Source organism: Tauraco erythrolophus, chromosome 3, assembly GCF_009769465.1.
Source record: "Tauraco erythrolophus isolate bTauEry1 chromosome 3, bTauEry1.pri, whole genome shotgun sequence".
NCBI classification, from domain to species: domain Eukaryota; kingdom Metazoa; phylum Chordata; class Aves; order Musophagiformes; family Musophagidae; genus Tauraco; species Tauraco erythrolophus.
This window is the reverse complement of record NC_141467.1, coordinates 57,787,641-57,801,001: the sequence shown is the minus strand read 5'-3', so window position 1 is coordinate 57,801,001 and position 13,361 is coordinate 57,787,641. Positions and strand designations below refer to the sequence as shown.

General features: G+C 41.3%; 1 protein-coding gene across 1 annotated transcript in view; it reads left to right on the top strand.

Moving 5' to 3' along the window:
• LOC104371908 (ethanolaminephosphotransferase 1) overlaps positions 1 to 13,361 on the top strand; it is a 58,874-nt gene that overhangs the window by 27,427 nt on the left and 18,086 nt on the right. Inside the window, exons 5-6 of the mRNA XM_086609268.1 lie at positions 2,307 to 2,575; positions 10,652 to 10,760. Coding sequence (XP_086465394.1) covers positions 2,307 to 2,575; positions 10,652 to 10,760 — 378 coding nt within the window. The remainder of the gene's footprint in view (positions 1 to 2,306; positions 2,576 to 10,651; positions 10,761 to 13,361) is intronic.

Here is a 13,361-nt window from a genome sequence, read left to right as displayed (position 1 = left end):
ATAACTGAATTATCTGTGATTTGGGATAGATGTTCTTGAAATATGAAAGACCATATACTGTTTAGGGATGTTTACATACCTATTTGCTAGATAAGATTTAGAAAGATCCTAAAAGAGACCAAAGAGTTTCTACAGTTGTAACAACATTATTCAGGTAACCTCTAGCTTATACATACAGTTTTCTTTCTGTACCTTTCAGTAAGATGCTGATAATTCGGTGACAATGTTGATGGAGAGAGAATGTGGCTCTAGAAGAGGGCAAGCCATATTTGAAATCCTCTGTGAGATCTTTAATTTTTAGAGTTGTGAGAAATGTCTCGAGAGATTTGTATTTGAGCTGAGGATCTCTCACAGCTGTTTAGGTATTACAATAAGGAGATAGTCTAAAATCTGTACAAAATGAAATCCCGTATTTTCCTGGTTTAGATCCCTGAAGTATATTTACATTAAACAAAACTCAGAGTACTGCCAAATAATCTGAAGAAGTAGCATATGATCTATAGCAGCTGTGGAGTCTTTGGTCTCACTCTGCTGAGCTGTATCTCTAGCCAGTTTTGGGTTACTAATGCTATCAATAGCTAATATTTGTTAGCTATAGAACCTTCCAAGTAACAATAAAAAGAAAAACATTCTCCGTGTTATTTTGAGATTCAGGATAACAATAAGTAATCCGTAAGGTTTGTTCTTTGCACTTTTTCCTGAGAGGTTTGTCCTGCATAATTTACACTTAAGAAGAAAAGCACAGTCTCAGAGAAGAGATTAGGGGTATGGTTTGACAATACAAATAAGAAAGTTTACAACTGCTAGACCCCCTTCTTCCTCCTCCCTGCATTCACTGCTCCTCCCTTGTGCCATCTCCCTTGCTTTTTGTACCATTCATAGCACCAGTTCTGTTCAGTGACCCGGAAAAAAACGTAGTGTTTGCTGTCTTTCCACCAGCTGAGCAGGCTGCAGGTCCTCCGCTGTTGAACTGCAGTGAACTCTCAGATTGACTCAAACCTTATTGTCCAACTGCATCCTCAGAGTGAGATCCAGTACAGTTTTTGGGCATCTTTCAAGCACTTAAGTATTAGAAGTGATCAACTTGTAACTCAACTCAACAGTAAGGTATTCTTAGAATCATAGAACCATAGAATCATTTAGGTTGGAAAAGACCTTTAAGATCATCGAATCCAACTGTAAACCTAACGCTTCCAAGTCCACTGCTAAACGGTGTCCCTACACACATCTACACAACTTTTAAATACCTCCAGAGATGGTGATTCAACCACTTCCTTGGGCTGCCTGTTCCAATGCTTGATAACCCTTTCAGAGAAGAAATTTTTCCTAACATTCAATCTAAACCTCTCCTGATGCAGCTTGAGGCTGTTTTCTCTTGTCTATCACATGTTACTTGGGAGAAGAGACCAACCCCCATCTCATTGCAACCTCCTTTCAGGTAGTTGTAGAAAGCCATAAGGTCTTCCTTGGGCGTCCTTTTCTCCAGGCTCAACAACCCCAGTTCCCTCAGCTGCTCCTCATGAGACTTGTGCTCTAAACCCTTCACCAGCCCTTCTTTGGACACGTTCCAGCAACTCAATGTCTTTCTTGTAGTGAGAGGTCCAAAAGCGAACACAGTATTTGAGGTGTCAAGTACAGGGGAACGGTCACTTCCCTAGTCCTGCTGACCACACTGTTTTTGATACAAGCCAGGTTGCTCTTGGCTGTCTTGGCTACCTGGGCACACTGCCAGCTCTTGTACCCTAAGATTTCAGTCAAGAGCCTCTTGAAAATATCTGTTGTAAGCACATGCACAAATTCACAAATTTTGTGAAATTTACTCGCTGAGGCTGCCACATAACTGTTAGTCATTGAGGCATTTAGCATCAGGCAACCTAAATGCCTTAGTGGATCTACTCCACAAGCAATCTGAAGTCTCAGAGGGTCCAGAACACCAATGGTGGCCGAGAAGCCCTATGGACACTTTTCAGCACTTTCATTGTGAAACTGATTGCAGGGACTGCCATAATAGTGTTTAAAGACCACTGAGGACAAGTCATTACAAATATCTTTCTAAAGCCTGTAAGGAAGGCGGCAGAGGGTTGAAGAGCTGAGGTAAGGACAGAAAAATTACTTGATAACTGAAGTGAATGTGTTTTGAGCAATCCTAACATGTTGGTATTGAAGGGGCTGTTGTGCTTCAGTTTGCTGTCGTCGGTGTATTTTTCCTGTGTGTTATACAGGCAGTAGTGAAGTGTATGTGAAGAAAGTGACTCCTTTTGTTGTGCTCTAATTCTTTGTTTCTTTTCCTTTCCCAATCCTTCTAGACTCCATAGATGGGAAACAAGCTAGAAGGACTCAGTCCAGTACTCCTCTGGGAGAATTATTTGACCATGGGCTGGATAGCTGGGCTACCTCCATTTTTGTGCTTTCTTTTTTTTCTGTCTGTTCCCGTGACAATGGGAAGACTGGAGTTTCTGTATATACAATGTATATATATTTAAGCATTGTCTTGTTTAACTTTATGTGTTCACACTGGGAGAAGTATAACACAGGAGTTCTTTTTCTTCCTTGGGGATATGATATAAGCCAAGTGGTAAGTATTTATCATTCCTGTTCTGTGTTTTTTTTTTTTTTTTTTTTTTTTAAATATACTATTTCAGAAATAGAAATATAGATCTCAAGGCAAATGTATTTTGCCAAGATTTTGAATGCGAAACAGCATAACCCGAAATAAATATTTCCTGCATTTGCAATTTGCAAAGAAGGGACGCTCTCGAGCAAATTGTCAGCATGAGAGATTCATTGCTTTGCAGGAAAAAAAGGGCTTGCAGCTTGCCTAGCAGTCAGATAGTGCCCATGAGAATGTCATTTAACTGTATTTGATTTGCGATATTAACAAAAATTATTATGCCATTTGAAGCCATAACCAATTTTCCCAGCAACACTAGGTTCTAAGGCATGACGTGAATTAGTCCAAAGTATTTATTAACAGTAATTATACAGTTATACAATACTAGACCTTCCCAATTCTACCACTTCTTACATCGAATGTGGTAATGGAAATAGCATTGTACCTATACAGCAAGCGTTAACTGTTGTCAAAAAAAGTCAAAGTCGTATCATTAGAGGTTTCCTCTCCAGGAATGGCGTTCGGTAACATGAATTATGTATCAGCCCACAGCCAGTCCCCAGCTGAGTTCTTGACTAACTTACACCCCTGCCTTGAGGTGGGCACCACAGTGAGTGGTGACCTCAATGCACAAATGAGTAGCAGCAGTAACAAGCTCATTGCACTGCCAAGGGCCCAGCTCTGGGATTTCTGGGCTGGCTTATCTGTTTCTTAGATAGCCAGGCTCTTGCCTGTGCCTGAAGAGCACAATCTCAGTCTTCTGAGCTTCCCATCACAGGCATGAGATGAAAGGTACAGCCAAATATACATAATTGAAAATAAGTTTGACAAATATTCAAATATGTGTTTTGATGGAAATATAGTATTTGAATTAATGGCTGCAGATGTATTGCTGTAAACATAATCACAATCCAGTGGTTTGAGAACAACTCAGAGATGGTGGTCCAGCTGTGGTGCATCTGTTTTGTCCCCTAGCAAACAGGTTGTGGGAGAAGAAGTTGGCTCGGGACTAAGACATTAGGCAGCCAGCTGGTCTGCAAGTTTTAGCCATGTCTGTGTAAGGCTTCTTAGTGAAGTTCTTCCAGCAGGAGAGGAATAGCTATGTTCAAACCAATTTCACTTGTTGCTCAGATGATCACTGTAGATACACACATGAATGTTGAAAAAGCTCTTTTGGATCGCTACAGCATCCGAACTGTATTAGTGGTTAAATATGGGAGTGGGTATCAACTAGGGGAGCAGTACTGTTAACTCTGTCAGTGCCTTTTAGTGACCTATGCCTCTGTCACTGCTTTCCCATCTGGGAACTAACGGTAATAACGGTTTCCCTGCCTGACAGATTTGTGGTCAGGCTGAATTTCAGTAAAGTTTGTAAACTGCTTTGATTAACTTTGTTGCAAGGTGCTAACAAGTGCTATTTCCTGTTCCCCTCTGATGCCAAATTGCTGTCCCGCATGCTTGCTTTCTAGTACCTTCTGTGATGATTTGCCTACAGTCAAAATGATAAGCATATAAATGTAAGGATTTTTTTGATGCTATATAGCGTGATCATCAACAGCGATGAAAGACTGTACTATTGAAATGTCTGTATGTCAGTTTTCCCATCTGTAAAAATTAGCTTTTGTAGTTGTGATTGCCTATGAACAAAGACAAGATAGGATTTGTAGACCCAAGGTAGTATTTTTCCCATTAGTCCGAACTACATTTCATGCACACCAGAAAGTGCGTATTCGTTTCCAGCTGTACTAACTAGTCTAGGAAAAGATCTTAATTCCCCTACAAACATTGCCTTACTCTTGTTTTGTAAACCCATTCAGCAAATTTTGTATGATGTGTGCACTATGAAAGGTAGCTCTTCATCTCCAGCTACTTTTAAGAGAGGATACTGAGGGCATCAGCAGGTGGCTGATGATGAGTAAGAAAGGTAATGTTGCCCTTGCTCTGGTTTCTTCCCCACCACTCCTCTGTGACATATTCCCATGGTCACGTTCAGAGCCAGAGAGCATGGAATCACTCGCAGGCTGCTTTCAGACCGATTCCCAGCGTTTAGTTCACTATTTCCTCCGTGGCGTTCCTAGCTGGATTGCTGCACCAATGTGCCTCTCTGCTCTGTCTTAAATAATTTCACCGACTACATGGTGCTGTTGCATTGGCATGTCAGGCATTCAGGTGATCTAGTCCCCTGCTTCTGCTTTTAAAATTGATGGTAGCCGGGAATTTTTGACTTCATTATCCCCACAAAGCTCAGGAAATACAGTAATTGATACAAGTGTGCAAACAGATAACTGTTGACCTTAATGAAAGCTTAACTGGCACATAGCTCCCAGGACTCTGCTGCTGAGTCAGCTCCACTGTATATAAACACAGACAACCCGCTCACTGGCTCTGTGTTAATTGTGGGATGAAAAGAGCTGCTGTTCCTCGTGAAAAAATACCTCATTATACATAGAGAAATTTGTGGGACTTATGCAGATCACATTTTTCTGTGACTTGATGACTCATTGCAATTGGTAACCTAATTACGCTAGCTGGGCTGTAATTGGCACTCCAATTAGCTTTGATTACAGCAGACAGCCATTTATAGGAAACTGTGGTGTGTAAACTTGAAAAATGGCTATAATGTGCCTGAGAGATACTTGGTCAGAGGGCCATTATGTTTGTGGATCCAGAATCAAGGAGGAAACTCTTCCCCTCTCTCCTCCCTCCAGCACAAGGAGCTATCTCCCGCTGACTCCTCTGTGGGCAGAGAAAGATGCAAGGAGAGGAGCCTCTCTATGCCAGAGCATCTAGACAATTTTCATAAATTTTCAAATAAGCACAAAACCCCAAAAGTCATAGGCTGAAGTGAAGGCTAAAAAAGAAACCCTTGCTACGTTCTGTGAGAAATCTTGTCACAAGCCCAGCCAAAGAAAGCTTCTACCTACAAATTAAGTTCTCAGAGAAAAAAAAAAAAGACAAAGCTTTCCTGAGAAAGGCTTCCAGTCATATGTGGATTTTCACAAACTTCCTCTGGGTAGTTTAAAAATCTATTTTTCTCCTAAAAATTTTAATATTCTCCTGATGAAGTACTCCCCTAATCCTGCTGTTGCTTTTCAGAAGCCACTGCAATGGAGTTAATAGTAGAGGAACAAAATGCTCTATTTCCCTTAATGTGATGTAATGTAATTCCCTCTGCTTACATCACTGCTGCCATAAGCATAACAGAGAGGTACTCTTTATATTCTTAAATAAAAGTTTAAAAGTGAAAATAAGAGCTATGTGAGAGCTGGAGTGACCCAGGTGATTCCACACACCTTTCTCTCACTCTCCCCAGCCAAGAGGGCAAGCACGAAAAAAGCTCAAAAGCACAAGTAGCAAGTGTGAAAGGCAACAGGCAACTCCCTCTGGCTCTGCCCTAGCCCTGTAAGGAGAGGATGATCAGAAATCCTATATACAGTTATACCTGAAAAGATGGATGCTAGGACCATAAGCTGAAAGTTTTCGGTTTGAGATGCTTCCCCAGCTGGTTCTGTGGATGGTCCCACCAAGGCTCTTGAGGAGAACTCTCTGCCTGCCTTGAAACTCCAAATAAACAAAGTGTATGATGCAGGTAGCAGCTGAAATATTGTAGAATGTACTTTTCTCCTTCCTTTCAGTCAAAACAGAGGAAGGGTTTTTTTGGATGCCATATACCAGATTTTCTTTTGAGAAGCAGCTTAAAAACTCGTGCTGAAGTATGTTTCATGTGACCTTTTCCTGGGAAGTACTGTGACAGCCAGTCTTTCAGGAACTGGTGGAGAAATCTTGGGCAATGCAAGTGCACATCACATCTTTAAAAAAACTTTTGTCTCTGAGGAACAAAAAAAAAGTCTGTATTGAAAAGAAAAATGAAGATACAAATGTGTCATTCTTTGGTCGCATTCTCAGGATTCAGGGTCTTTTTTGTTTTAATTAAAAAGATACACACTTTCAGAGTTTTTCTAAGAAAAATTGAAGTGGCTAGGGAGAGCATAGCCTCCTTGTGAAGAAATAGTATTGATTATTAATTAGTTCCAAAGGTAGGAGTGCACTGGAATTGTTGAAGTAAAAGAACCTGTGGCAGGGTGGAAGCAGTGCTGGCCAGGCCATGGTGTCTGCTTCCAGCTGCCTCCTGACACAGCTGGAAACCAAACTCGGTCCTCTGTTGTCTGAGGGGAAATCCCTTAGCGTATTGATGTGAACTGTGAACAGAAGAACTTACAGTGTACAGGGTCTTTTGGCAGCAGATTGCTTTGTTCTTAACCACTCTATGATTCTACTAAAACCTCTCTTGCTCTAATTAATTTTTCATGTGCTTTTACCTGTTTATCTATTACATACTGCATGTCTAAATGCAAAATGACCTTTTTAAGATGTATGAAAAACTATTTTTATAGGCTAAATTTGCCACCTTTATTTATGGAAAGAAAAAATATTGAGAAAAAAATTTAAATGGAAAAATTACACATCACGCTAAAGTTAACTCCTATTGAAATTACTTGTAGGAAATCGTCAGTTTTTACTTTTTTAGACAAACATCTGTCTATTTTCAGAGGAAAAAAGTAACCTCGTATTTTGAATGACTTTGCTCTCTAGATGTTGAGTTTGAGCACTGTGTTAATGGAACGTATTTCAACACATGAACAATTAATGCTATTGGAATATACTAGTGAAATCGAATACTACAGTAGAATTAATGTATTTTTTTGTGGAATCTTGAAAGATTTAAAAACATAGTAAGTATATTTAAAAAAAATACGAGAAAATGTTTGATTTTTTTTTTCCTGTGTAGTACATAATACAGCATAATCAATGTGCCTATATGTAAAACAGAAATGGTAAATCATCAATGAGGAAAAAAATGTGTGCACACACACAAAATTTAGAATATTTTGGTCACAAAACTTACACCTGCAGTAGTAGAAAGAGCTGGTGATTTAAAAAAATAAAGTGCTTTGGAGAACAATTAAAAGGCTAGAAACTAGGAGATTTTCAGGAGTTATACTGCCTTATGGTTATATAGAATTTTCTCAATGCCACATTAAAGAAGTAATATTCTGATTTCACAGAGCAACAAAGGTGACTGCATTGCTATGATTTACAAAATTATGACAAGATAGAGAGCCACTACTCAGAAGCCAGCTGTCCTGCTGTTCAGCCATGTCAAGAGCCTACAAATTGACACCATGTATTTGCAGATTTTTGTCTGCATAAGTACTCTTCCTCCTCATAGATAAGGCCTTGGCAAGTCAAAAATTTTCCTGGTCAGATGCTGCAGTGAATTGGAATCCAAGACTGTATGCATCTGACACTAACTTGCTGTATAGTCCTTACTTGTGTTATTTAATTTGGACTTCTCATTTTACAAAAGGTTGCAATTATTTTTACTTGCTAAAGACTACATTTATTTCTGAAAAGTTCTAAAGCTGATCGATGCCAGAGAGATGAGTAAAAAACCTGGCCATCTTTTCTTAAGTAGACTTGTTCAGTTGCACTTAGGAACATTGTTTTACTTTTTTTTTTCGTTACCAGCAGTGCCTTTAAAAACAGTTTATACAGCTGATTAACATACTTAGCTTTTGTCTAATAATTTTGACAATCTTCAAGTTTTGCTAATATAGTTTAGATCAAGGAACACAGCCATTTTCTTATCCTTCCAGCTTTCTAAAGGAGGTCTTTGAAACTGCCTCAGTGAAGTCAAAGTTACTAGCCCTTAAAAAACAACACATCAAAAATTTGAAGCCAATGAGTGTTTTTTCATACACAATGCGTTAAATAAGAGACAATCTCAACATGTGAGTGCTGCATCACCAAATCCCAGGGCAGGGGCTTCCCCAGAGAGAGCCCATTGCACCGAGGCTCCCGTTCCTAGAGGTGTGCTGACATCTGACAGTGATACTGATGACTGCACTGCCAGAAGTACTGGCAGTAACAGTGGCTAATACTGTAGTCTCTCTTTTTTCACTTGCCAAAAAAGTCTGTTCAACGTGTGAGGGTAAATTCAGGCTACATCAAAGCCAGTTGGAATTTTGCCATCAACTTTGATGGGACCAGGAGTCCATCCGTCATGTCTTATGGATAACATAATGTAATTTCTTTAGAAAGCCAAATGTTAGCTCTGTTGCAGTCAGTTGTAAAACCCATTATACATGTCCTTCATTTAGACTAAAATTTGACTCACTGTCTTCAATGGTGCAAGTTGTGACTTTCATACTAGTGCCTGCTCTTCTCCATCACAGATCTGCTGTGCTGCTTGTTCTCACAGAGGCTATTCAAACATCCAATTCTGCATCCACTCTTTCAAGCAAAACTCTTTAAAAGTTATGTACTGATAGGGCAAGAATCTTGAATTTAGATCAGAGAAGTAAGGGAAGTCAAATATAGTGATATCTAGGTGTAATAGGCAGTTTAATCAACATCAGTGTCCTGCTACTAATCTGTGATCTTAAACTACCTGTTACACTGAAAATCTTTTTTCTAGGTATCTTTAAATTAAAGCGATTAATTTAATTTAAAAGGTGGGAGGACTTGGCACTGTTAGGTTTACGGTTGGACTCGGTGATCCTAAAGGTGTTTTCCAACCTAAATGATTCCATGATTCTATGAAATGTGTTTGTTGAAGTTAAAAACTAAGGAAAACCATAGTGGTAAACCATAATAGTAAAAAAGAGTATTTTAAAAAAAAACTAAGTAAAAAAATAGTAAAATCTATCATATAAGTAAAGCTGGAAAATATGTGTCATCCCAGAGTGAAGAGCTGTACTGAACGGGAAAAATAAAAAACCAAAGTTGCTGAATATTACCTGAGAATAGATATATGAATATGCAGTCTTCTGAATGGTGTTATCTTTAACATAGTCGTTTTAATGTAAAGCTAAAGTAAACATTCGCAATTCATTCTTAATCCAAGTCTAGAATAGTTCAGGAGGTTGAGACGTGTTGTATGAAACTTACAGCCCCTTACGAGTCCCATAGCAGAACGAAACAGCTGAAAACAAAATAGCCTAGAGAACGAGGGAGGCAGCAGCCCGGCTAGCTGGGTGCCGGCAGCAGGAGGGGCTGCAAGGGGTGGGTGGCCTGGGCCAAGCCAGGAAATGGGCTTCAGGGGAGAGCAGGGTCCCTTGGGGAGGTGGGATCGAGGGCACAAGGTTTGGGAACCGCTGTATCACGTTCAGTACTGCACTCGCATGTTACACACCTAAAACGGTAAAACTACATCAATTTGTGCCGTAAGCTGTGAGTAGGCTGTGCTGCTGCAGGCAATACAACGGGTGTGAAGGTTATAGCTGTAGGAGCTATAAGGGTTTGATTACACTGAGACTTCTGACCTCAGCTGGGTCACAAAATTAACTGTGACCAGAGAGTTGAAACTACTGAAACCGGTGGCACTTAAGCACATAAAGTGACTCGTGAGTCTTGTGTTTGAGTCCTTTCACTCTTAATGATATTTGCTACTTATTTCTTTTTATGTGCTGTAATGATGTTATCTGTTAAACACCTGAAAAATCAGGGAAGACTTCTGCTCCCTCCCGTCCTTTTTATTTCTTCACATTCAATTGAATTTTTTTCTTATTTCAGGTGAGCTTAGATTTTTTTTTTTTTTCCCCCTCTCAGTTATTCTGATATGATCAGTTCAGGGGGCTGAGCTGCAAAAATAACCACATTGCTAGTTCTGAAGTCTATCTGCAAAGATAAGAAAGTGCATTTGCAGAGGAAAGACCTGGCTTTAAGAAGGGATTTAGAAAATTAGTGTTTTGAAAAGGTGTGTCAGTAATACCTACCAAATGCAAACATATGCACACACTAGCAGGGAAGTTGCTTGCTTACTGTACTTAGTACGTTTTCAATAATTTCGTTGATGACTCTGAAAGCTGCTTCACTGCTTAGAACTAATTGTTCTGATATGGCAGCATAAGGTCCTATAAAGTGGAAACAGGAGGAAAAGAACAGATTTTTTTAATCTTGCGTTTGTACTAAGATGATAAGCAAAATTCTGTGCCTTTCAAAGTAAAGGATTGAAAATACTTTATTGTTTTTCTGTAGGTATTAATTGCAGCATATCTGCTTACTGGTGCTGTTGGGGTGGAAGTCTGGCAGAAGCCTTTCCTGTTTGGTTATTACATCACAGATGCATTAGTAATCTTGCTTATAGGTAAGTGTCCGGATCCTTGGAAAACTGTACTGTTTTTTAATCATTTTGATTAGATATTTCTTATATTTCCTTCATATTTTTTTGGTTTTGTAAGTGTTGGCTGGTCCAAAACCCACATGAATAGAGCTGATTAGAAGAGCTAATACTGGAAAACTTTGAAAAACTAGATCAGTTTAGAAACATTTTTCCTCGCTGAATTGCTGTCTGTTGCACACAAATAACACAGAAAATGTTCCCTATCTGCGTGTGCAGTTCAGTGCTGTGTGCCGGCTGACTGCCTGGCTCTCAAAGTCTCAGGAGCTCTTCATGTCACTCAGGTAAAATATTGCTCACATTTACATATATAAGTTTAATGTTTTGGCCTGGAGCACAGTATGCTCCAAAATACTGTGGAGGGTTTGTCTCCACGGGGGAAAAGGCTGCTCGCTACAGAACTAGCTGGGATCATCAACAGGGCTTTAAACTAGATGTGAAGGGGGTGGGGGGTATTATCAGACTTAGAGGATTAACAGCCGAGGACGGCCCTCCATTGTCTGATGAAGGGAGTGTAGGCAGGTGCCTTCGGCCTGCTGCCTCAGTGATACTAGGGGGTGATATGTGTAGTCAAGAGCAACACACAAGTTGCCTAGAGGTTAAAGAGAATCCCAAAAATAACAGCTCAGGTAATAAAACTTCCCCCCCTAGGGGTGCCGTGGGGTCGAAAGCCCAACTTACGTGCTTCTATACGAACGCATGCAGTATGGGCAATAAACAAGAGGAACTGGAAGCTCTTGCTATCCGGGGAAACTATGACATAGTTGCCATCACTGAAACATGGTGGGATGACTCGTATAACTGGAGTGCTACCATGGATGGCTACAAACTCTTCAGGAGGGATAGGAGAGGTAGAAGGGGTGGTGGGGTTGCCCTGTATGTAAGGGAAGATCTAAACTGTTTAGAGTTAAATGTTGGGGATGACCTAGTAGAATGTCTGTGGGTGAAAATCAAAGAGGGGCCTATGAAGGCGGATATTGTAGTGGGTATCTGCTACAGGCCACCCTATCAGGACAGTGAGACTGATGAGCTATTCTTTAAACAACTGGGGGAAGTCTCGCGCTCACTAGCCCTTGTCCTTATGGGTGACTTTAACCTGCCTGATGTCTGTTGGAAGTATAACATGGCAGTCAGGAAACAGTCTAGGCGGTTCCTGCAGAGTGTGGAGGACAACTTCCTCTCACAACTGGTTAGTGAACCGACTAGAGAAGGAGCTCCCCTAGACCTGCTGTTTGTGAACAGAGAAGGTCTTGTGGGAGATGTGAAGGTTGGAGGACGCCTGGGGCTTAGTGACCACGAGATAATAGAATTCTCAATTCTAGGGGAAGTTAGGAGAGGGAACACTAAAACGGCCAAGCTGGACTTTGGGCGAGCTGACTTTGGGCTGTTTAGAAGTCTGGTTAACAAAGTCCAATGGGAGACAGCTCTCAAGGGTAAGGGGGCGCAGGAGGGTTGGTTACTATTCAAAAAGGAAATTCTGGAGGCACAGGAGCGAGCTGTCCCTGTGTGCCGGAAGTCGAGCCGCCGGGGTAGAAAACCAGCTTGGATAACAAAGGAGATTTGGGAACATCTCAAAAGAAAAAGGGATGTCTACAAGTCTTGGAAGAATGGGCAGGCATCCAGGAATCAATACAGGGAGGAAGTTAGGGCATGTAGGGAGATAATCAGGGAGGCAAAAGCCCAATTGGAACTTAGACTAGCCTGCTCCGTAAGGGACAACAAAAAGTCTTTCTATAAATATATTAATAACAAAAGGAGGGCTAAAGATCACCTCCAGCCCCTACTGGACTCAGGGGGTACGTTAGTCACTAGGGATGAAGACAAGGCTGAGGTCCTTAATGCCTTCTTTGCCTCAGTCTTTAATAATAAGGTCAGCAGTTCCCAGGTGAGCTGGCCTTCGGTGTCTGAGTGCAGGGAGGGAGAGCAGATCGAAGCTCCTGTGATCCAAGAGGAACGGGTCAAGGATCTGCTCCTTCGGCTGGATGCCCACAAGTCTATGGGGCCTGATGGTATCCACCCGAGAGTCCTGAGAGAGCTGGCGGATGTCATTGCCAAACCCCTGTCCATTATCTTTGGGCAGTCTTGGCTCACTGGGGAAGTTCCGCTGGACTGGAGGCTGGCGGATGTTACCCCCATTTACAAAAAAGGGCAGAAGGAGGATCCGGGGAACTACAGGCCTGTCAGTCTGACCTCGGTGACGGGCAAAGTCATGGAACAGGTTATCTTGAGTGCTATTAATGAGCACATACAGGTTAACCGGGTGATCAGGCCCAGTCAACATGGGTTTATGAAAGGCAGGTCTTGCCAATCAAACCTGATCACCTTCTATGACAGGGTGACCCGCCTGGTTGACGAGGGAAGGGCTGTGGATGTAGTTTTCCTGGACCTCAGTAAAGCCTTTGATACAGTTTCTCATAGTGTTCTGGTGGAGAAACTGGTAACTGCTGGCCTGGATAGGCACACCCTCCTTTGGGTTAAAAACTGGCTGGATGGCCGGGCCCAAAGAGTGGTGGTAAATGGGGCTAAATCCGGCTGGAGGCCGGTCACCAGTGGGGTTCCCCAGGGCTC